Genomic DNA, 23,050 nt, shown 5'->3' with positions numbered 1-23,050 from the left:
TCCCACATCTTCTGACTCAGCACAACAATCAGATACTTCACAGCCAGCTAAAGACTTTAAACCTGGCTGCATGGAAGATCCCTTAGTCAAGCAAGCAATGCCTCTTTCTAAAGCTGTTATGGATGTCATTCTGGAGGCCAGAAGGCCTAGCACCTGGAAAGCCTATTCGGATAAATGGAAGAGATTCTGTGCCTGGAACCAGGCTCACAGACTTGACCCTCTTGTCCCAAATATTCCTCAGATACTACAATATTTAACTGAGATGCTGGACAAAGGCCTCTCCTTTTCATCCATCAAGATCCACGCCTCTGCCATCTCTGCTCATTACAACACGGACCCACCAATTCTTTCTAATCCTTTGCTAAAACAGTACCTCAGAGTGGCTAAAAACATAAGACTGCCCCGTAGAGCACATACTCCAACTTGGGACCTCAACTTTGTGTTGGAAAAATTAACTTTACCTCCTTTTGAGACAGCTAACACAGCAGATTTAAAATATGTCTCTTGGAAAACTGCTCTGCTCCTGGCAATAACCTCAGCACGAAGAGTTTCAGAATTACAGGCACTAATGGCAGTGGAACCTTTCATCGTTTTCCACCAAGACAGGGTGTCTTTAAGAACAAACCCTACTTTTATGCCAAAGGTGGTATCAAGTGTGGCTCTAAACCAAACTATTCACTTGCCAACTTTTTATCCAAATCCACAGAATGAAGGGGAGAGACTTCTGCATTCTTTGGGCATACACAGGCAGTTATGCTTCTACTTGGACAAAACCAAAGCTTTCAGAAAAACTGAGCAATTGTTGGTAGCATATGCTGCAGGAGCACAGGGAAAAGCCATTTCAAAACAGACCATTTCAAAATGGATAGGACACTGTATACGTTTCTGCTATACACACCATGGGAAACCCGTACCTAACAGCATTAGGTCTCATTCCACCAGGGCAACAGCCACTTCAACTGCCTACCTCAGAGGAGTACCTACCAAGGATATTTTGGAAGCAGCAACTTGGAGTTCTGTACATACCTTCACCAAGCATTACCATCTGCCTCTTTACTCTAAATCCAGATCTGGCTTTGTCACTGCAGTGCTGCAGGGCCTTATAGCCACCCCTAATGCCTTATAGAACCAACCACCCTACCTTAGCTTTGGGATTCTACCCAAGTGTAATGACTGCAGCAGTGTAACACGATGAACATAGTACAGTTTTGTACCTACCATAAATGTAGATGTTTGAGTGTATACACTGTTGCAGTCCAGGTTACCCTCCCTCCTTCCCCTCTTACTTGCTGGTACATACCCAAGTCTTCTACCCTTTACTACCTATGGGGAGTATTTGCTGGTAACTGAAAGTTGTTGATTGCATTTCTTATGTATGTTTTATTAGCAGTTTGCTTTGCCTACCTTTTCTGGGGGCACCTGACATCTGGGGCAAGAAAAACTGAAGAAAATGGCGTTGGCTGCATCTTATATACCCATGTCGCACTGACGTCAGGGAAGAGGCGACAGCAACCAATGCCGGACCAAGACTTTGGAACTCAGGCCGACCGAGGGACAGCCTGACGGCAGGATAACCCAAGTGTAATGACTGCAGCTCGAACATCTACATTTATGGTAGGTACAAAACTATACTTTCAGGGCTCTTTCCTTTGATCTCACTATGGCCCCCAGAGTGTTCAGCCAGTGCATGGCAGTGGTTGCAATACATCTCAGGCTGTAGGGGTTCTGGGTGTCCTCATACTTAGGCAACTGGCTTATTGCTGCTTTCATGAGGGATCTACTTCTTGGGGCTAGAGACTCCTTGCTGCAGCTGTGTCACCAACTAGGATTTATGGTCACCGTGATGAAATCACAGCTGACCCTGGTCCAGATGATGGAATTCATAGAGTGCCACCTGTATACTTCTCAAATTGCTGAGCTCCCAGACTGCAGAGTCGTTTCCCTGTGTTAGCAAGCTTCCAAAGTTCTTTCCTCCCAAATCTCTTGGCATGATTGATCTTTTGTTTACTGGAGTCTGTGTGTGTGTTTTTCAATAATTCTGGTCACTCATGCCAGGTTTCCCATGAAGGTGCATCAGTGGACTCTGTCATTCCAGTTGTCCATGCTTTATCAACCCATGCAATTTCTGATCAGCCTTATGAAAAGATGCAAATGTCATATTCAGTGATGGTCAACCTCTCCACTAGTCATGCTAGGTTGTCCCTTCATCTTTCCACCCCCCCCACCCCCCCCCCCCAAACCATAGTGACAACAGATGCATTCCTACTTGGGTGGGAGGGCATTTTGACAGTCCAGGGTATGTGAACATCATCAAATGCCCAACTTCACATCAACATACTGGAGATGAGGGCAGGTCTAGCATTGTAGACCTCTCAGGACTCTCTTCCCAACAATGTAATTTCTATTCAGATAGAAAATACTTTAGTAATCTGGTACATCAACAAATGGAGGGAACCCATTCATATTGCTTATGTCAAAGTCATGAGGCTGTGGCAGTGGGCAATTTTTTTCCTTGTGTTTACTAGTGGCAGTGCATATCCTGGGAAGATACAGTGTTTTAGCAGACAAATTGAGTGGGTCCATTTTCCTGTCTCACAAGTGGATCCTCAGTCAATTGGTAGCTACCAAGATCTTGAGCTGCTGTGTACAGCCTTGCTGTGTAGTCTTTTCAACTTCTCTCAACACCAAATGCAGCTACTTTGCCTTGATTCCCCAGGAGGGACAGTCACCGAGGGATGTTCTGACACACCGTAGGCCCCCAGGTCTCCTATATAACTTTCCTACCTTTTTCCGTCATAACAAGGTTCCTCCAGAAAGTGATTTGGTGCAAAGCAAAAGTGATCCTTTTGTGAGATAAAGGATCTAGACCTGTGGAGAAGGCCCAAATTGCAAAAATCTTCCACTTAGTTCTATAGACTCACAAATCTCGATCCAGGTACCACACATATTTATTTGGACAAATGGAGATAGAAGAGAGAAAAACTATAAATCGGGTCAAGTGCTTTTATCCCTAGTACTTGAGACTACTACAGAATCCTGATTACAAAGTTCAGTTTTCTTTTGTAGACCCTTCATTTCCTCAATTAACCAATTGCCTCCAAATTTAAGTATACACTGTGTGTAAAAATGCAAAACTTAAGCTTTGCTTAATGAATGAATGATGAATAGTACAAATAGTAATCACTGACAAATGCACTACATCTGAAGAAACAGAAAATTAAAAGATAAAATGTACTAGTTGCAGTTTTTAAAATGAACACATACACTTAACAAATTTAGAAACTGTGAACATAGTTCACCAGGTAAACTCAATATAAAATGTACTGTTTGCAGTTTTAAAAAGAATACATACACTTAGCAAGTTTAGAAACTGTGAACATAATCCAACAGGTAAGCCCTTTATAAATGTAAAATGTTAAATTATGAAAACAGTGTCACAAACTAAGAATACAGAAGTCCTAAGTACTTTGTCTAGCGACACCAAAGTTTCTCAAGGTGAGTTAAAGCCTTTCCAGAACCAACAAGTTAACTACCACCAGTATCAGATTTATAAAAAAAATGTATTAACAAAAACATGTGTTAGCAAGTAAAAATAATACAGGTCTGGGACCAAGAAGAATTATTAACCCTAAAACAACTGATTTTATAAATCCAATGCTTTTAACCACAATATGCAGGCAGTAGAAATGCTGTCATTGGTCATTGGTCATTGATCCTGGTACAGTGGTTAAATTGAGTCTACCAGACAAGTTCACTTTTTTAAGTTGGGCCTCCAACCAACCCCCCTAGGGCTTTTCTTTATAATGTCAAGAATGGCAAATTTGGAGCACATAAAATTAAGGTATGTTAGGGTGTGCTTATATAAAGCATTATTTAGGTTGGCCTTGGCAGTAGTGTGGATGTGTCCGTATATCCTTTTTCTAAGATTTCTTTCTATCTTGCCAAAATAAAAATAATTACATCCTTGGCATATAGCCAGGTAAACAACCCCTCTGGTGCTACAATTCCCTTCCTTGAGGTAGACTGTGGTTGGGGGGCATCCATCTTCAACCAGCTTTCTCTCTAAAATAAAGCCACATTGATTACACTTCCCACAGCATGTTGTCCCTTGGCCATAGATACCAGATGTCATTTTAATGTGTTCAAATAAGAATTTGATTCTTTCCTGTAGACAAAGGCTGGGATATCACTTAACACATCAATAAAATCTGGGTTACTTCTAAAAACTAATCCATTTTCTAGTAAGAATCTGGATTGTTGAGTGTCCACCCATATGGCACTACCATATTGTTACTAAATGTTTTTGTTGAGTCAGTTCTAGATGTTCACTAGGGGTGGGGATACATTCTTCACACCCCACGAATGGTTTGAATTTAATCCCCCATCCTCCAGACATTTCTTTACTGATGCCTCTTAAGTAATTCTGTTGGATAACCTCTGTCTAAAAAAAATCTGAAAAAGTTTACTCAATTCTGTCTTAAAATTCATGATGTTTGAACTCATTTTTGCTGCCCGTACTAGTTGTCCCTTAAAGATATTATTTTTGGGGTGTTCAGGATAGCAACTCGTAAAGTCCAGGTAGCTGGTAGAAAACATAGGTTTTCTGTACGCTCTAGAGCCAAAGCAACCTACGTGGGCATCCTTGTAGATGGTGACATCTAAATAATTCTCAAGAACGGTGTGTGAGAGTAAATTTTAAAAATAGATAAATGTTAATATAAATAATAAATTCTTCACTACAATGGCCCTTGTTCCTCCGCAAAACAAAAATATCAAGGTAACGTAAATAAACATCCCACTACATGTTTAAATCTAGACTGTAACACATTAATTTTCTCCCAACTGTACATTACTAGGTTGGCGTTAATTGGGGCACAACTTGCCATCATAACAAAGTTCCTCCAGAAAGTGATTTGGTGCAAGGCAAAATTGATCCTCATAACCCCTTTTTGGCCTCATCATATTTGTTTCCCCTTCCTTTGGCCTCATCTGAAACATCTTTGTGTGCTGAAACCCCTTCCAAACCTTTTTCTCAGCCAGCCAGCCAGCCTCATTGTGGATATCAAAGGCCTGAAACTAACTGCTTAGTTTCTCCAATTACAGTGATGGCGAGTAATACCAGGCATTCTTCCTCTGTACTCCATATCCTTTCTTCTTTGCCGAAACTAGCCACCAGAAATGGAATATTTTTTTCAAGTTGGGCCTTCTGCAAAGGTCTAGATCCTTTTTTTGTTCCTTTATCTTTCATTCTGGATTTTATGACAGGGTTGCTCTAGAAGGGTATGAGTTTTTCTACCATCAAAGTACAGCTAACCGCCATGTCTGACTTTTTTGTGGATTCTACTTGCATTGTACCAAACATTTTAGGAAAACTGATCAGTTATTTGTTTCCTTTTCCAGGGCCAAATTGGGAGATCATATTTCTAAAAGTCTGGTTATATTACTTTTGTGACAAAAGAAAAGGATTGTCTTCACCTCACAAACCTAAAGGTCACTCTACTAGAAGTAGACACAGCATCTGTAGCTTTATTTACCAAAGTGCTTAGATGTTTGTGCTGCAGCTACATGGTCTGCTGTAGATTTGATCTGATGTTGTTAATCTTTCCATTCATCAGTGATGGGGTTCAGTTCCGAGCCCTTGGAACCGAGTCAGCCTTTTTACCTAGCGTGCACCAGCCAAAAAAACTCTTGAGCTAAGTTTTTACCCAGAATGCCCTTCTCCCTGTTACCCCAGATCTCGTTTGCCGCGTAGCCGTAAAGGCACGTTTCAGCCGAACACTCAGCCAAGTGGAATTTTATTTGATATTTGTGTGAAAAACTTTTGATATCTTCATATTTTATTAAGCGATCAGTATTTCCAGTGTCTTTTCTTCTGCCTGACTTGATTTTTTCCCTCTCTACTCTACCCGTTGTTACCGTTGGTAAGCTTTCAAGTACCATTGTTGGTACAGCCTTTCCTCCCTTACCCTTGTGGTATTTCTTCAGTACCATGGTTGGTATTGTTTTTCCTATTTAACCTATTGGCTTTGGCTTTAGAAAGGTGTTTCCCTTTTCTCTACATGTCAGTGTGTTGCTTTATTTGTGACTTTGAACGGTGTTTTACTTTGTTCTAGTTGGATTATACGGTTGGCCTGTGGTGTCTTTCTGTCAAGATGTTTGATAAGAAGGGTATTTCAGGTTTTAAGGATTGTGTTTCATGTAATGACAAGTTACCTAATAGTGATTCTCATGATGACTGTGTATACTGATTGGGAGTTTCCCACCTTTCGGTGCAGCCTCCGTGTGACATTTGTCAGAGTTTCAGTTAACGCACTCTTAATGAGCTCAGAGCTCAGAAATAAACGGATCATGAAAGGGTTACTCAAATCTCCCTTCTCAGAGGCCATTTCTGTGATGGAAGTCTCAACCCCTCCTCCTAAGGACAAAAAGAGATCCCACTCTGTTCCTTCTTCACATCAGAGCAAGCCTGGGAAATCAAAGGTCCCAAAGTTATCTTCGAAGCATAAATCTGCCTCTACGGCTCCAACTTCCTCAGCTTCGAGCATCTCAAAACAGTCTATACCAGTGCCAGTTTCGGTGCTGGTCCTGCCTCCAGCATGGAGCATAGACTTTACTATGCCTATTTCGACTTCGGCACCTGTGGCCACTTCGGCTCAGGGCACACCTTTGACGACTACAGTAGTTACCATTTTGGAACCGACTTCACTGGATTTGATCCCTTTATTTCTGGTCTCAAAACTAGAGACTTCGATGCCGGCAGACCTTGCACCAGAGACCCGATACTCCTCTTCCGTAGATCCGTTTCTGGCCCTTTCATTGAATGGCCTGACTCCCCGTCCGGAGTATCCACTAGATCCACCAGGAACCTGTTGGAACACGACGTGGTGCGTCTTATGGACCAGCTGTTGTTAGCCAGGGGAATCCCCACACTTTCTAAGACCCATCCACCTGCAGAACTTGGGTTGACTTATCCACGGACTCGATCGTACACTGTTCCAGCTCGGTTACGAAGTCTTCTGCACCGACATCCTTCTTGGAACCCATCACCTCGGTGCCTGTGGTGCATCCCACTCCGGCTCCGAGTTTGTCCCTTTGGCCTTCAGTTCCCACTGAACCAGTCCTTCCTCAATCTGGGGATTGGGGGACAGGCACTTCGGCCTGGGATATGGAGCAGTCTTTCTACTCAGTTCTCTCCTTGGCACCGATAACCTCATCCGTTCCGATCCTGCTTGAGGCTTCTCCCTTGAGGGCAGTTTTTTCGGAGCAGGGTGTGACCCCAGTCCCGATGTAGTCTTTCTCTCTTCCGGGCCCCCATCCCTCTTCGGGCGGACCTGCCTTCCGAGCGATGGAGAGGGCTCTTGCTTCTGTCAGCACTCCTTTGATGTTGGAGCCCCAGTTTTCACCCCCTGAGCTATAGCTGTCACAGACCACCCCCCCCCCAGGACACTGGGCAGAGAAGCCGCAGGACACCCCTGTTCAGGGTACCTGCTCCTCTGAGTCCTCCTCAGAAACTCCCACTGAGGAGCCCCCTCAAAATAAAAGATGTGCAAGAGGAAGTATATGGACTCACCCGAGGAGTCCTTAACAGAAGACATGAACTACGATTATGGTGAAGGGTCCCTGTGGTCACCTCCTGATGATGTCTCTTCGGAGACATCCTGGAAATGTAAAAGCAGAGAGGTGACTGGAAGCCCTCCAACCCTTTGTCTGAGGAGTCTGTATTCCTGCAGGCTTTTTGCGCCCGGCCTTCTACCTCTTGGGTGACCTGCCTGCCAACGAGCTCATCATGCAGCGCACTTGGAAGAACCCTGATTCCATTGAGGCGATCCCTCGGAGACTAGACAAAATTATTTCCCCTCCCAAGGAGACCCTGTATTGGTCCAAAGGGTTACCAGTTGATGCTGTGGTGTTGGCCACAAAGAAGGACTTGGCTGAGGAAAGTCCCGCTGTCTACCCACCCACCAGGGAGTCTTGGGCAGTGGACAGACTTTGGAAGTGTGTCTTTGCATCAGAGACCTTTGCTATATGACCCCTGAATTATTTAGCACATTTTACGAGGCTCCAGAGGGACTTTATCTCTGAACTCTCTGGGACTGTCGCAGGACAGTTGTCTGACGAGGTCAGGGACAAGGTGGCCTCGCAGCTCACAACCCAGGAGTCAGTATCCAACTCATCCATGGGGTTGCTGTCACATGTGACCGAAGAGATGGCTAAAGCAGTGGGTTCGGGCATTATGAGGCATCATGCCTGGATGTGCATTTGTCACCTCGCATATCCCTTCAAGTCTTACTTTCTGAATGCTCCCATAGAAGCTTCATCCCTTTTTGGCTCCAAAGTGAAGGACACACTAGCCAGGTGCGAGCAAGATGGAAAGATCCTGTCTGCCGTAGGCTTACGGTTTTCCAACCCTCAACGTACCTTCTCCAGGAATCAGAGGAGTGGAAAAATGTGGCATAAAAAATCTCAGGGGCCTTTCCGTGCCGCACGTGGTGATGATACCCCCAGGGACAGAGGGGGTAACAATTCCAGAAGATGCCGCTATAGAGGCAGAGGGGTCCTCGTAACCAAGGCTCCAGGGTTTCCTTCTCTGGACAGCCTTATCAGTGCTGCTGAAGATCAGCCTGATTGCTTACCTCTGGTAGCAGGTGGGGCTTGTTTCTCTCTGCACCAAGCTGTCTGGCAATCTGTCACCACCGATTGTTGGGTGCAGAGTCTCATCACCAGAGGTTACACCATTCCCCTTTCTTGTCAGCCAAATCTTCCAAGAAAACTTCCTGACATTCTACCCAGTCAAAGCGAAGAAGCAGCTGCAGAGATTATAAAGCTGTCTCAAAAAAGAGTCATCCAACCAGTCCCACCAGAGCAGTGTGAATCCGGATTTTACTTTAGATTCTTTTTGGTGCCAAAAAAGACAGGGGACTGGAGACCCATTTTGGATCTCAGCAGCTTAAACAAGTCTGTCACCCAAACCAAATTCCGGATGGCCACTGTTCAGTCCATTCTTCCTTTTTAAGAGAAGGTGATTGGATGTGCTCTATAGATCTCCGGGATGCGTATTACCACATCAAGATGGACAAACGCTCCAGGAGTCTGCTTCACTTCTGGCTATGGGCCAGTCATTATCAATTCCATGCACTGCCATTAGGTCTGTCTACAGCCCTCAGAGAGTTCACAAAATGTATGGCAGTGGTCACAGCTCACTTTAGACTAAAAGGATTTCGGGTGTTTCCATATCTGGACGGCTGGCTCCTCACTGCCCCCACGAAGCATCTTCTGGTAATAGTATTGCATTATACTCTGTCTCTCTCTTTCTCTCTCTGGCAAAATCGTTGGGAATAACGATACTTTGGGAGAAGTCAAACCTTACTCCTACACAACAGATAGAGTTCATTGGAGCAGTGTTCAGTGCTTAGTCCTGTCTAGTATCACTCCCAATTTACAGACTCCACAGATTGAGGCTTCAGCTCTGAGTGATACTCTCTCAAACAAAAGTCTCAGCAAGGAAGTTCTTCAGGCCGTAGGCTATATGGCAGCTTCAATCCCAATAGCCCCTCTAGCAAAGCCACATATGCAGATCCTGCAATGGGTCCTTCTTTGTCAGTGGTTCCCATCCTTCTTTGATAGTGGTTCCCAAACTATCACCCCCTCGGTTACCAGATCCGAATAACCAACTCCTGCAAACAGGACCTCTTTTGGTGGATGAGGCCAGACATAGAACTTTGGAGTCGCCCATTTCAGTTCCCTCAGCCCACAGCCATTGTGACCACAGATGCTTCCCTGATCGGGTGGGGGGCATTTCCAGGGAAAGACTGTCCAAGGCACATGGTCCAGCTCAGAGGCCCACCTGCATATCAGTGTTCTGGAACTGAGCGCTCTGCTGTTAGCGTTGCAGGCCTTCCATTCGGCTCTCCCTTCCAGGACAATTGCAATTCAGTCAGACAATATGTCAGTGGTCTGGTATATCAACAAGCAAAGAGGAACCAAGTCCTAACCCCTATGTTGGGAAGCCATGAGAATTTAGCAGTGGGCGATAGCTTCCAACCGAGTTTTTACAGCATTGCATATCCCGGGGAACTCCAACGCGATTACAGACAAACTGTGCCGATGCATCCTCATGTCTCACGAGTGGTCTTTCAACCCCGAGGTGGCATCAGAACTCTTCAGCTACTGGGGCCAGCCTTGCTGCGATCTTTTCGCCTCCCCATCAAACAACAAGTGCAGCAGCTATTTCGCCCTACTTACCCCAGAGGGGGGGGGGTCACCGAGGGATGCTCTGATCCATGATTGGCCCACTGGACTTCTTTATGTTTATCCTCCCATCCCCCTGATTCCCCAGTTTCTAAAGAACGCTCTTCGGTTGAGATGCAAGGTGATCCTCATAGCCTGGTTCTGGCCTCGACAAGATTGGTTCCCCTTCCTTTCGCCTCACCTAGTTTACCCGCCGTGGATTCTGGACCCTCTACCAGATCTGATTACTCGCCTCCAAGGGTTGAGTCACCCAAAACTGTCCAGTCTCAAGCTGGCAGCTTGGTTTCTCCACTTCCACTAGTCACCAGGCAAGCTAATTTCTCCTCGCCTGTTCGAGACATCATTCTAACCTCTCATAAACCATCCACCAGAAGATTATGTCAGGATAAATGGAAAAGGTTCTCTATCTGGTCCAAGAATAACATGCTAGACCCGTATTTGGCTCCAGTAACTGCAGTGCTTGAATACTTGGCTAGGTTTTTTGATAATGGAGCCTCTGCCATACGAGTACATCTAGGGGCAATTTCCACAATGGTATAGATGGCACCCCTCTTATCTCTTTACACCTTTGCTTCCTCAAGGGGACCTATCATATCAAGCCTCCTGTCAGACAGCATGTGGAACCATGGAACCTCACTCTAGTCCTTCATTCTTTGACTCAAAACCATTTGAACCTGCTGCGAAGTGTGACCAAACATTTTTGTCTTGGAAATGCTTGTTCTTGGTAGCCATCACGTCTAGGAACTGCAGGCATTGTGTATCAAGAGGCCCTATCTGGTCTTCCATAACAACAGAGTTTCACTTCGGATGAATCCATCTTTCTTTCTTTCCCAAAGTTGTTTTTGAATTTTCCATGAACCCAGACCATTGATCTACCAGTGTTCTTTCTGAATTTTGCCAGTAGAGGAGAGTACTGCCTTCACTCTTTAGACGTACATAGACAACTGAGATTCTACCCAGACAGGACCAAGGTTATCCGCAAATCAGAACAGCTTTTCATCTGTTTTTCTGGACCCAGAATGGGAGAGGCTGTTTCCAAGGGTACATTATCAAAATGGCTAAGGGACTGCATAACATTTCATCTATTCCCTCAGTAAAAAAACCTATGCAAAAAGTTAAAGCTCACTCCACTAGCTCTATGGCAACATCCGTAGCTTTCTATTCCAGGGCCTCCACAGATGACATCTGCGCAGCAGCTACTTGGGCTAAACCTCATACCTTTATCAATCATTACAAGTTGGATTTGGTCTCCAGAGGGAGAGCTGCTTTCGGCTCAGTGGTACTCAGGAATGTTCTTCCATAAGTGCTGCCCTTGGACCTCAAGGTAGCTTGGGATTCTGTCCCATTAGTGATGAATGGAAAGAAGATTAACATCTGTGTTGTTCATCTTCTTTCATTCATCACTTCCCACCCTCCTTCCCCCTCCAAAGGCTCCTGGGGGATGCTTTGGGTCTAAGTGGTGCCCTAGGGTATTTGTGCAGAAGTGGCCTCGGCTTTACTTCCTTTTCTCTAGCAAACTCGATCTGAGGTAACAGGGAGAAGGGCATTCTGGGTAGAGACTTGGCTCGAGAGTTTTTTGGGCTGGCGTGAGCTTGGTACAGTCTATATTCCATGCTTCCTTTTGCTCCACCATCCTCCAAAATAGCCTTCCATGAGACCTCCCTAGAGTTAATAGCAGCTGGAGACTCTGACCAACAAGTTGAGAGAGATGGAAAACTCAGCAGCAGATATAAAAATTATGTGCTATAAAATTATGTGCTACAATGACACAAAGTCCACGTTGTCATCTTCCATCCATCTCAGTCTTCTTGCCTCTGTCTCTCTTACTAAATTTTTGCATGGATGGCTCTCCCGACTGTATTGGACCTGTCCAGAGCTTTGTCTAAACTACAGCTTCTACTGTGACTAGGCCTCTTTCTCTGGTCTCCTTTTTTCCGTTTCCTTCTGGAAATAGAAATATGTCTGGAATGTAGACAGGCAAACTTGTTGATGTACTGTTGGATGGAGGGATTGAGGGAAGGAGCCTGCGCCCTGGATCTAAAATTCTAAAATTCTAGAAATGTGTTGATGTCTGATCCAATATACCTATGAGTTTCATATCATACACTTCCTAATTTTATCTTCATGTTTTATGTTGACAGGCTGTACAGGTATTTTCAGTTTATTAAGAAAGTCAGTAGCATTATCTTTTGTAGTATTTAATGTGTTGTATTATTATTTATCTGAATTTCTGTTTTCAGGACGTGCTGCTCTTGAGTCAGTTCATTAGGTCAGATGGCTGTCTTCTACCCCGTAGAATCACAGGATTATGCTTTGAAGAACACAAGAAAGTTGAAGTGTGTGTAAAGATGGCACACAGAGCAGGTAAAGGGAGCATCTTTTATTCTGTTAGTAAAATTTACACTGGAGACCGGGTCTGATTTTTTTTTTTTTGTAATTAATTGGTCACATACTTCTTTTGAGTTTTATTTGAAATTAGCGGATTTTTAAATATGGTATTTGGTTTCCAAAATGTACTTATCTTCAACTGCACATTAAAAAAAAAAAAAACTGTGTGGTATGGTTACATTGTGGGAACTAGCTTGTATTACAGACATTAATTGGTCTGTTTTGACTGGGAGAAGATGGTCAGATTTAATACAAAGACCTTCTATTCCGAGTCCTGTGGTTGAAGATGTACTTTCTGCCAGTTAGCAAGCATTTGGTATTTCTTTTGTGGGAGAAAGATATGCACACATTGACTACTTAAGTGTGCACTTTCTTTATGCTTGCCATTTTGCTGTTGCTGCTAAAATGTTCTGCACGTATGTTTGTTGTTTGTCTCCCATCTTCCTAAAAATTCCAAATTTAAGAAAAGAATGGTGACTGGGACCATCATTGACCTCTAGCAGTTCATTATATACACCTTTGACTCCTACCTTGAAAAGTGCATCCTGGTATGTTCATTTTGCTTTTCCCCTTCTTTGCTAGTTTATCCACTCAGCATTATCTTAGGGAGTCATCTTTATTAGTCATCCTGTCATAGACTTGGGGTACTCCAGGCCAACGCTGCTGCTACAGGCTTTCTCCTGACCCTTGCTGGACTAATTCATCTTGGTTGAAGAGTAACAGAATGACCCTTCTCCAGAATCCATGATCTGGCAGATAATGCACTTAAGTGGTTTTTGTATAGGACCTAGAGTTATGGGTATGTATTTGACCCTTAATATTTGTGGGGGGGGGGGGGGTTGTCCACTTTTTGCTTCTCCCCACAGCTAAGTATCACTTGCTATTGTTGCATTCTCATTCCCAGACCTACTCCAACCACATTTGGAGCCAGTGAGGAGATGTAGACATACTGGGCAGTGATGAACTGCTGCTGAGGGAGTATTTTTCCCTTTATGGCCTTGAGAGTATCCCTGAAACACCCTTTGAGCAGGATGCTTCTCAAAGGGACTCGTGTCTGCAGAACTGAAATGGGAGATTATGGGGGTGTTTCCCTAATCTCCACCAGTTAATTTGACCAGCAAGTATTCATCACTGAAGTGCATCCCCCCCAAGATCCTCATAGGCTGGGAGTGCCCATCAAGCATCCATACCACTATTTGAACTCTGGTCGCCTGAGATGTAGGCAGGGCTTTATCATGCGACACTACTGGTGCAAGGAGTAATTGAGTTGATGCCAGCACCCACCCCAACTCTAATCTTTTTTTATAAAAGTAAGTCTCTGACTTGACTCCCTACACACCACTGGACTTGAGGCTTCCTCCTTGCTTTGTTTCCTGCTCCCCGAGTTAGATGTGAGATCTTCATTTTTTCCTCTCTCACTTTTTTAGCTTGATGCAGCCCCCTCAATTACCCTCTTAGGCACTGCTGTAATTCATCTTGTTACTCAGTCTCCGCCTCCCAAAGTAGCTGCTCTTAAATCTGTTTTTCAGTGATTCCAGATGTATCCTTTCATTAATGAGGGCTCCTTACTACTCTGAAGGCATAAACTGTATTGGTTACTAATTCTTAGGTTCTTTGATCAAAACATAAGTAGGGAAGGATGAGCATACACTATTAGCCATCAGCCTAGTTGCCTAGCTGTAAGAGATGTACAGAGATGTGAAAATATTGTGTGGACCTGCTCATCATGAGCTGAACACCTTGTAACCCACTTCAAGTTGTATGGTATCTACCAGAGATTTTGCAAGCAGTGATTATTCCTTAGCTTTCCCCAAATAAGCTAACAGAACAACATCCCGTTTGTCCAGCCAGCACTCCAGCATCCCAGGTTTGTTCCCGAGCCCCATCAGCACAGATTGACAATGTATCTCTACATAAGGTTGTCTTCTTTTCCAAGATAGACAAAGCTTCAGAATTTGGAGTTTTTCTGGCTCATGGGATGGTTCCTTGTCTGGGATGCTTCCAGTTGTTGTTAACCCCTGCCATTTATTAATTTTATTACACAAGTTTGGTGGCACCCTTGTATTGCTGCTGCTCCCTCCAGAAGGGCTGATACCTGCTGTTGTACTCCAGCAGGCTGGAACAATACTGTCTTTACAGTGAAAAAGAGAGGGGAACTGGGTTGACAAGAAACATTATTCCTTACCACATTAAGACTTGGTGAAACATAGCCGACAAAAATATCTGTGTTCCAGAGTTTGCTTTTGGAGGGGCCTTAGCCTCTGTGCAAGTCCTCCAAGTCTAGGATCATAAAGGATCATGCCTTCACTTGACAAAATGCCATGCTTTTTTAGATGTTTACTGTCTGAGTGGCTGGCTAGGGCTATAGGCACAGAAATGTGTCTATGCAAGTTAGCCTGACTGCTGTCCCTCTCCTTGGAATGTCTTGGACAGCTTTTGTAAGCATGGCCTCTTCAGACAGGAGCATCAGTCCGTACTTTGATGTCTTTTTGGTTGCTCTCCAACATGTAATGGGGTCCTCTTTCTCTCTGAGCTGTTCTCTTCTTTCTAGCAGAAGATCCTGCAAGTACCTTAGGCATGGGGTTAAACAACCTTTGCTTGTCTCTGCTTCCGGGGTGGCTAATTTCTCATATATTGCTAACCTGTTATCCCTCCTCAGGAAGGGAGTGATTCCGTGAAGGCCACTTATGGATTTCTTGCTGCTTTGGTGTTCCTGTTCCACAAGACCTTGTTGGGAAAGTTGAGGGAAAGGTGCAGTTCCACCGCATAGATGACATGGAAGACTGCACCAGCGGTAGAGGGCACGTTCTCAGCTTCTCTGTTCCCTTGTTTTCTTGACTAGGAATTTCTTGTCTGGTACTTAGGTGTTCGTCCCTCCACCTCCTTTCTTTTCAAAGAAGTGATATGGATAGTTGTGATGCTTGGTAAAGACAACTTCCTCTAGATTTTCTGGTGAGCTGCTACCCTGTGGTTGGAGTGGGGGATTTGGCCTTTTGAAACCCCCCCAACCCCAGAATGTTTCTGACCTTTGCATTTGCAGGGGCTTCAGGGGAGTGAACCCCTTCTACATCCTTTCTCTGTCTTGGATTTTTGGTGTGGCGGGTTATTTGGGGAGCATTCTGTGGAGAATTCATAGTTCCACAGTAACCAGGCCCTTGGACCTCTTCCTCTGATAGAAAGGGCCTTCTGACACTCTTGCTGAGAAATCCTTTCTTTTAGTTTGTTGGCCCTATGCTGGCCACCAGCCTACTTGGGGACCAACTAGATGCTCTGTGTTATTGTTTGTATTGGATGTCTGTGAACCAGAACAGCCTTAATGGTGTATCGCTGCCTTCCCCCAGACGGCCTTTTTTTTTCCCTGTTTTGCCTGGTTGATGAAAGCATCTATTGTAAAACGTCCTGATATCTGATACAGAAGAAGTCCCAAAGTTTAGCAGGGTCCCACTAAGCTTAACAGGGAGCCTTCTTGCAGAGATCCTCCTGCTTAGGATTTCCTTGTGAGGAATGCTGGATGACGTCCCTCTTTCTCCAAGAAGCACTTGGCTTTGCTTGAGGTCCTTTCTGGTCTGGGTCAATTTAGTCACCCTGTTATCCGTGGGAATTGTAAACAGTAATCTGAGTTGTTAGTCGAATAAAGGAATTGCCTTTTTATCGAATTATTGTCTTCATTTGACGGTCTTGGAGTTTCTTCCTGGTTTTGTGTGATTTACATTTGGTTTTCCGTCACCCTGTTATTCCCCACTCTGGGAGGGCTTTCATTTCAGGGATTTCTGAGAGGATTGTGGGGTCATGCCTTTTTCACCCATGCTTTAGAACTTCCATACCTTGGAGCCTTGAGGTGTGTGGTGGTGCCATGCTACAGATGTCCTTCAAGGATGCATCTGCAGTCATAACAAATGGGTTGTCCTGTCGTCAGGCAGCCCTTCGGTCGGCCGGATTCCAAAGTCTGGGTCCGGCTTCGGCTGATGTCGCACTTCACCCGACGTCATCTCTGTTGGTCTTCGGGTATAAAGGCATCAGCCGACGCCATTTTCCTCAGTCTTTCTTGCCGCTGGCTCAAGCAGAAGCTGTTCGCAAGTGCCGGTCGGTCAGATCCAGAGATTACTACTACCGAATACTACTTCAAGACTTCTAAAAGCTAAGTACCCGTTGGGGACTCTTTCTTGCCTCAGCCGATGTCAGAAAAAGTCAATAACTGTTTAACTTGTGGGAAACAAATACCTCATAAAGATTTCCACTCTTACTGCCTGCCTTGCTTAGGCCCAGACCACGACGTAGCAGCCTGTTCGCCTGTGCTTCCTTCAACCGACGAACGCTTAGGCGTCGGTCGGAGTTTGCGAACAGTTTTTCGCTCAGATTTTGCGACATTATGCCGCCGGATTCTCCGACTACCCAAATTGTTAAAAACGCAAAGAAAAGACCGACACTCGCGTCCGCGGTTTCGGCGAAACCACGGTTAAGCAAGCGAGTGTCTCGGTTTCAGCCGAAACCGAAAACCGTCAATCTTCAGCGAATCCATGACTACTACTGAGGCTCCTGCTACCTTAGTTGAATCGGCCTCAAGTTTTGCCTACTACTGCGGTTCCTAGTGATTTATCAGACACCATTCCTTTGGATGTCTCTACCCCAGCACGTGGTGCTGCTAGGCCTCCTGCAGCCATGTCTATTAAGGCCTTTGCCAGGGCTAAAGCAGCCAAAACTGTTAAATCAGTGCCTGTTATGCCCCCTCACACAGGCCCACTTCTAGTTCACAAATGCTTACTCTGGCAGAGGATTTAATATCCTTAATTAGGGGATCCCAATCTCACCCAGACAGGGCCTCTCAGCCCCCAGAAAAGAGACCTAGAGCAGAGCCCCCCGAGCCAGTGTCCTCTGATGATTCTTCGGATGACTCAGACATTACAGACCAGCCAGAGGCTCCTTTTTCTACTTATGAAGATTCCGATGCTGAGGAATCCATTCCATCCGCCTCTCCACCAGAGGAATTTTCCTTTGGGGAAACCTTACATGCCATGAGAGAACAATTACAATGGCAGGGACAAGATTTCTCAGATTCCAGAAAAAGGCATAGGACATTTCTGCACCTACCACAACATAGGCCCTTAGCTATACCTCCAGTACTGCCTGTTGTGGATGATGCATTTAATGATGTTTGCACTGCTCCTGATACTTTACCTCCAGCCCCTGCCAAACCAGATAGATTTTACAGGGTGCCAGACACTCATCACCACCTATACAAGGCCCCACTTGCAGATCCTGAGACTATATCCCAGGGGCCTAAGGCAGTAGCCTCGACCTCAGCAAAAAACCCTATTCCTTCTGAAAGGGAATCCAGGTCCTTAGAGAGATGGGGAAAAAGTTTACACCTCTGCTACTCTCTCAGCTAGAGCTTTAAACTGTCAGTTTCATATGATCCAATACCAAGAGTTTATGCTTGATCAGTTAACTAAGAAGCTGTCCACTGATGACTCCTTAGATAAGAAATATGTTTTAGAAATGGTGAATAACATTCAGCAGGTTAGTAACCATTCTTTAAAATGTGGCTATGATGCACTGGAGGCTTCATTTAGATCAGCCATGACTGGCACAGTGATAAGAAGGCATGCATGGTTGAAAGAACAGGTCTTGCCGGATCATGTTAAAGCAAAGCTGTTAGATGCTCCTATGGATAAGGCCAGTCTATTTGGTACACCTGCTCAGCAAGTAATGAAGAAAATGGAAGAGAAGGCAAAATCTGTACAAACAGTTAAGGATTTCTTACAGGTTCAGCCCCCAAGGTTAAGCAGGAACTGACCTGCCAAAAATTGGTCATTTCCAGACTCCTCAAAATCTCAAAGAGGCAGGAATAGACGCTCTAGAGGCAGAAATCAATCCAGAGGAGGTGCCTACAGAGGACGACAGTGGCAAGGCAATAACCGAGGCACAGACACAACCACTGCCACTGCAACAGGACAGTCACAGTGACTTGGCTCTGACACCGCCTACCAGGGAGCAAATAACAGCACCTTTAGGCGGAAAGTTAGCCTTATTTTCAAAAAATTGGCACTATATCACAAAAGACAAGTGGATTTTGCAAACCATAGACCAAGGCTACAGGTTCCACTTCCACACCTTACCAGTAAAAAGAGGAATGCCAAATCTACCTCCAAATCAAAAAACAAGCTCTAAAGCAGATAGCGCAATTAACAAAGATAAGAGCTGTGGAAAGAGTACCAATAACAGAACAGGGCAAAGGATTCTACTCCAGACTCTTCCTAGTACCAAGAAAAGAGAAAAGTTGGAGACCTATTCTCGACCTGTCCGTCTTAAACACATACATCATTGTCCCAAAATTCAAAATGCTGACCCTACAGCAACTTCTTCCCATGCTGGGCAAGGAGTGTTGGCTGGTAACTCTAGATCTCAAGGAGGCATACCTGCACGTCCCCATACGACCAAAATGCAGAAGATACCTCAGATTTCTTGCAGGATCAGAGCATTATCAATTCTCAGCATTGCCCTTTGGCTTATCTACTTCGCCCAGAGTATTCACAAAATGCCTGGCATCAGTAATCGCTCACTGCAGGCTACAGGGAATCCAAATTTATCCATACCTGGACGACTGCCTGTTACAAGCGGACAACAAAAGCAAGCTGACAACAGATTTACAAAGAGTCATTTGCTTACTACAAGCCCTGGGATACACAGTCAATTTACAAAAGTCAAGACTGATACCATCCCAAACAAGAACATTCTTGGGTGGAATTGGACACAGCAAAACAAATGGCATTCCTAACTGCAGAAAAACAAAACAACTCCCTCTTTACTTCTTGGCATTAACAAAGCAGAACAAACTAACAGCAAGAAAAGTACTGCAGGCCTTGGGCTACATGGCATCATGCATAATCTTGGTCCCACATGCCAGACTGCATATGAAAAAGCTACAGTGGTACCTAAAGAATTTATGGTCTCAACACAGGCACAGCTTAGAAACCGAAATCCCACTAATCCCATGCCTGAAACAGGAGTTCCTATGGTGGGCTCAAGCATGCCAGTCAAACCCAGGCTTGCCCTTCCACAACTCTCAAGCAGGCCAAACCATCACAACGGACGCCTCAGACCTAGGCTGGGGGGCGCACATGTTGGACAAATGCATACAAGGATTGTGGACTCCAGACCAGCTGCACCTGCACATAAACCAAAAAGAAATGCTGGCAGTAAAACTAGCAATCCAGAAATTCAGACCATTCCTCAAAGAAGGCCATTTAATGATAAGGACAGACAACACCACAGTCATGTGGTACATCAACAAACAGGAGGTACTCATTCATACCCCTATGCAGAATGACTCTGGACCTTTGGAATATGGCTCTGAGCTACAACATCCAGTTACAGGCAATATTTGTGCCGGAAAAGAAATCACCCTAGCAGACATGTTAAGCAGAACCACCTCGGATGCTCACGAATGGATGCTACACCGACATCTTCAAGGCCATCACAAAGAAATGGGGAATGCCACAAATAGACCTATTCGCATCCCCACTCAATCACCAGCTCAAAAATTCTGCACAAGGACATGCCACCCACTTGCATGGAAGGTGGACTCTCTATCCTTCAGTTGGAAAGGCCTGACAGCATATGCATTTCCACCTCTTCCTTTGATGCACAAGGTACTACTGAAAATCAAAGAGGAACGCCCAAGGATAATCCTGATAGCTCGAATTGGCCAAGACAACACTGGTATCCATTGCTGAGGAGCATGTCTCAGGGAGAATGTGGTCAATACCCTGATGCCTTTGATGTTAACTCAGAACAACTACAACATCATGCACCCAAACCTAAAAACCTTGCAACTGACTGCCTGGAACATCACATAGCAGCAACTAACCCAGACCTATCCCAAAGGGTTAAAGACATTATCCTTGAAGCCCGCAGACCTTCAACCAGAAGGAACTATGCAGGAAAATGGAAAAGATTTGTCATTTGGAGTACTGAAAGAGGAAAAGATGTGTCGAACATAGATATTGCTAACATCCTGGAGTACTTGGCAGAGCTTCTACATACAGGCCTGTCCTATTCCTCCATCAAGATACATGCATCAGCTATTTCAGCAGAATACAGCTTCGATCCACCTGTCTTTTCGCATCCTCTACTCAGGCAGTTCCTCAGAGGGATCAAGAATGTAAAACCTCCTAGGAAGCCACCACTACCAGCATGGGACTTGAACTTTGTGCTAGAAAAATGAACACTCCCTCCATTTGAACCAGCAGCAACAGCAGATCTTCAACACCTATCATGGAAAACTGCTTTCCTACTGGCAATTACTTCAGCAAGGAGGGTTTCGGAACTACAGGCCTTAATGGCAGTACAACCCTTCCTAATCTTCCATCAAGATAGGGTGTCCATGAGAACTAATCCTACATTTATGCCTAAGGTGGTATCCAGAGTGTCTTTAAACCAGGCAATCCACCTACCTACCTTCTTTCCCAACCCACAGAACAGGGGGGAAAGACTGCTGCATACCTTGGATGTACATAGACAGTTACGCTACTACCTGGACAGAACCAAAGGTGACAGAAAAACTGACCAGCTTTTTGTAGCCTATGCAACAGGAAGGGAAGGAAAAGCAATTTCCAAACAGACAATCTCCAAATGGATAGGAAATTGCATAAGATTCTGTTACTCCTACCACGGAAAACCAATTCCACAGAACATAAGACCTCATTCTACAAGGGCTACAGCCACTACCACAGCTTTCTTACGAGGAGTGGCAACCAAGGACATTATTGAGGCGGCTACTTGGACCTCCGTGCATACATTTGCCAAGCATTATAATTTACCTCTATACTCTAGATCCCGAGCAGGGTTTGCCACTGCTGTACTGCAAGGGATCCTAACTACACCATAATTCTTCTTCCTCCTCCCTAGTTGGCTATGGTATTCTACCCATTTGTTATGACTGCAGATGCATCCTTGAAGGACATAGTACAGTTTTGTACCTACCATAAATGTAGATGTCCAAACAGGATAGAATCTGCAGTCAGGATTACCCTCCTTCCCCTCTGTGGTACTCCTAGGTATTTACCCTCCTAATAGCTAGCTGGGGAGTCTCTTATGGTGTATTTGTTTGTATATATGTACATACATTGTTATTTTTGTGTTTGCCTTCTACTTTTTGGAAACATTGGCATTTATCCAAAATTTAGCTTACCAAGAGGGCAACTGGCATCTGGGGCAAGAAACACTGAGGAAAATGGCGTCGGCTGATGCCTTTATACCCGAAGACCAACAGAGATGACGTCGGGTGAAGTGCGACATCAGCCGAAGCCGGACCCAGACTTTGGAATCCGGCCGACCGAAGGGCTACCTGACGACAGGACAACCCATTTGTTATGACTGCAGATGCTATCCTGTTCGGACATCTACATTTATGGTAGGTACAAAACTGTACTTTCTCACTTTTCAGAGTGTAAGTCTACAGACAACTCCCCTGGGTCACCATCTATCCCTTCATATTATGGAAAAACTTTCTATGGGGAGGCAGCTCCAGGTAGATTCCCTGATGACTTCATATGGAAATCTCTCTTGTCAGCTTTGAAGTATGGCCATATCCTTTTTTCACTGGGAGGTTGTGCCTCTTGTTTGAAGGGTGCCCACTTCTCGTTCATATTTCATGCTTTTCTTGACACGTGGGTGAGCTATCTGGCTGTGATGGGCATATTGGTACACTGTGGTGGTAGGTGGGAATGGGCTTCACTTTGAAGTGTAGCCAGGATCTAGTCAACTAGGCCCTGTCATGTCCCTAACCTGGTAGTTATTGGAAAATTTCTGTTTGTGTAGTGGGAGTGATTTATTTTAGGGGAGTGCCCATACCTAATTGAATGGATAGAGTACAGAGGATTCTGGGTGCTTTTTGCTGGGTCTTGTTTTTACTTTGTAGGGTTAAAGCAAGTCTTCCCCTTATTCTTGGTGGGGAGCCAGATGGGGATTCATTGCTAAGTACTTGACAAACCACACATAATGTGAGTTGCCTGTTGATGTTCATCGTGTTACACTGCTGCAGTCATTACACTTGGGTTATCCTGCTGTCAGGCGGTCCCGCAGTCGGCCAGAGTTCCAAAGTTTTGGTCCGGCATCGGTTGCTGTTGCTTCTTCCCTGACGTCAGTGCGCCAGGGGTATATAAGATGCAGCCGACGCCATTTCCTTCAGTCTTTCTTGACGCTCGGTGCCCAAAGCAGAAGCAGTTCGCAAGTGCCGGTCGGCCGACTCCTGAAATTTTCGAAGTCGAATTTCAGATCCAAAGTCTTCAATAAAGCTAAGTACCCCGTTGGGGAAACTTTTCTCTTGCCTCAGACCTATGTCAGAAAAAGTTAATAATTGTATTTCTTGTGGGAAGCAAATACCTCATAAGGACTTCCACTCTTACTGTATTCC

General features: G+C 44.8%; 1 protein-coding gene across 2 annotated transcripts in view; it reads left to right on the top strand.

Moving 5' to 3' along the window:
- MRPS18A (mitochondrial ribosomal protein S18A) overlaps positions 1-23,050 on the top strand; it is a 285,618-nt gene that overhangs the window by 123,650 nt on the left and 138,918 nt on the right. For both annotated transcript variants that reach the window (XM_044060437.1, XM_044060430.1), the window contains exon 4: positions 12,489-12,612. In XM_044060437.1, coding sequence (XP_043916372.1) covers positions 12,489-12,612 — 124 coding nt within the window. The remainder of the gene's footprint in view (positions 1-12,488; positions 12,613-23,050) is intronic.

Source organism: Protopterus annectens, chromosome 1.part0 (genome assembly GCF_019279795.1).
Source record: "Protopterus annectens isolate FY-2018-M chromosome 1.part0, PAN1.0, whole genome shotgun sequence".
NCBI lineage: Eukaryota > Metazoa > Chordata > Ceratodontiformes > Protopteridae > Protopterus > Protopterus annectens.
This window is presented reverse-complemented; position numbering and strand designations above follow the sequence as displayed.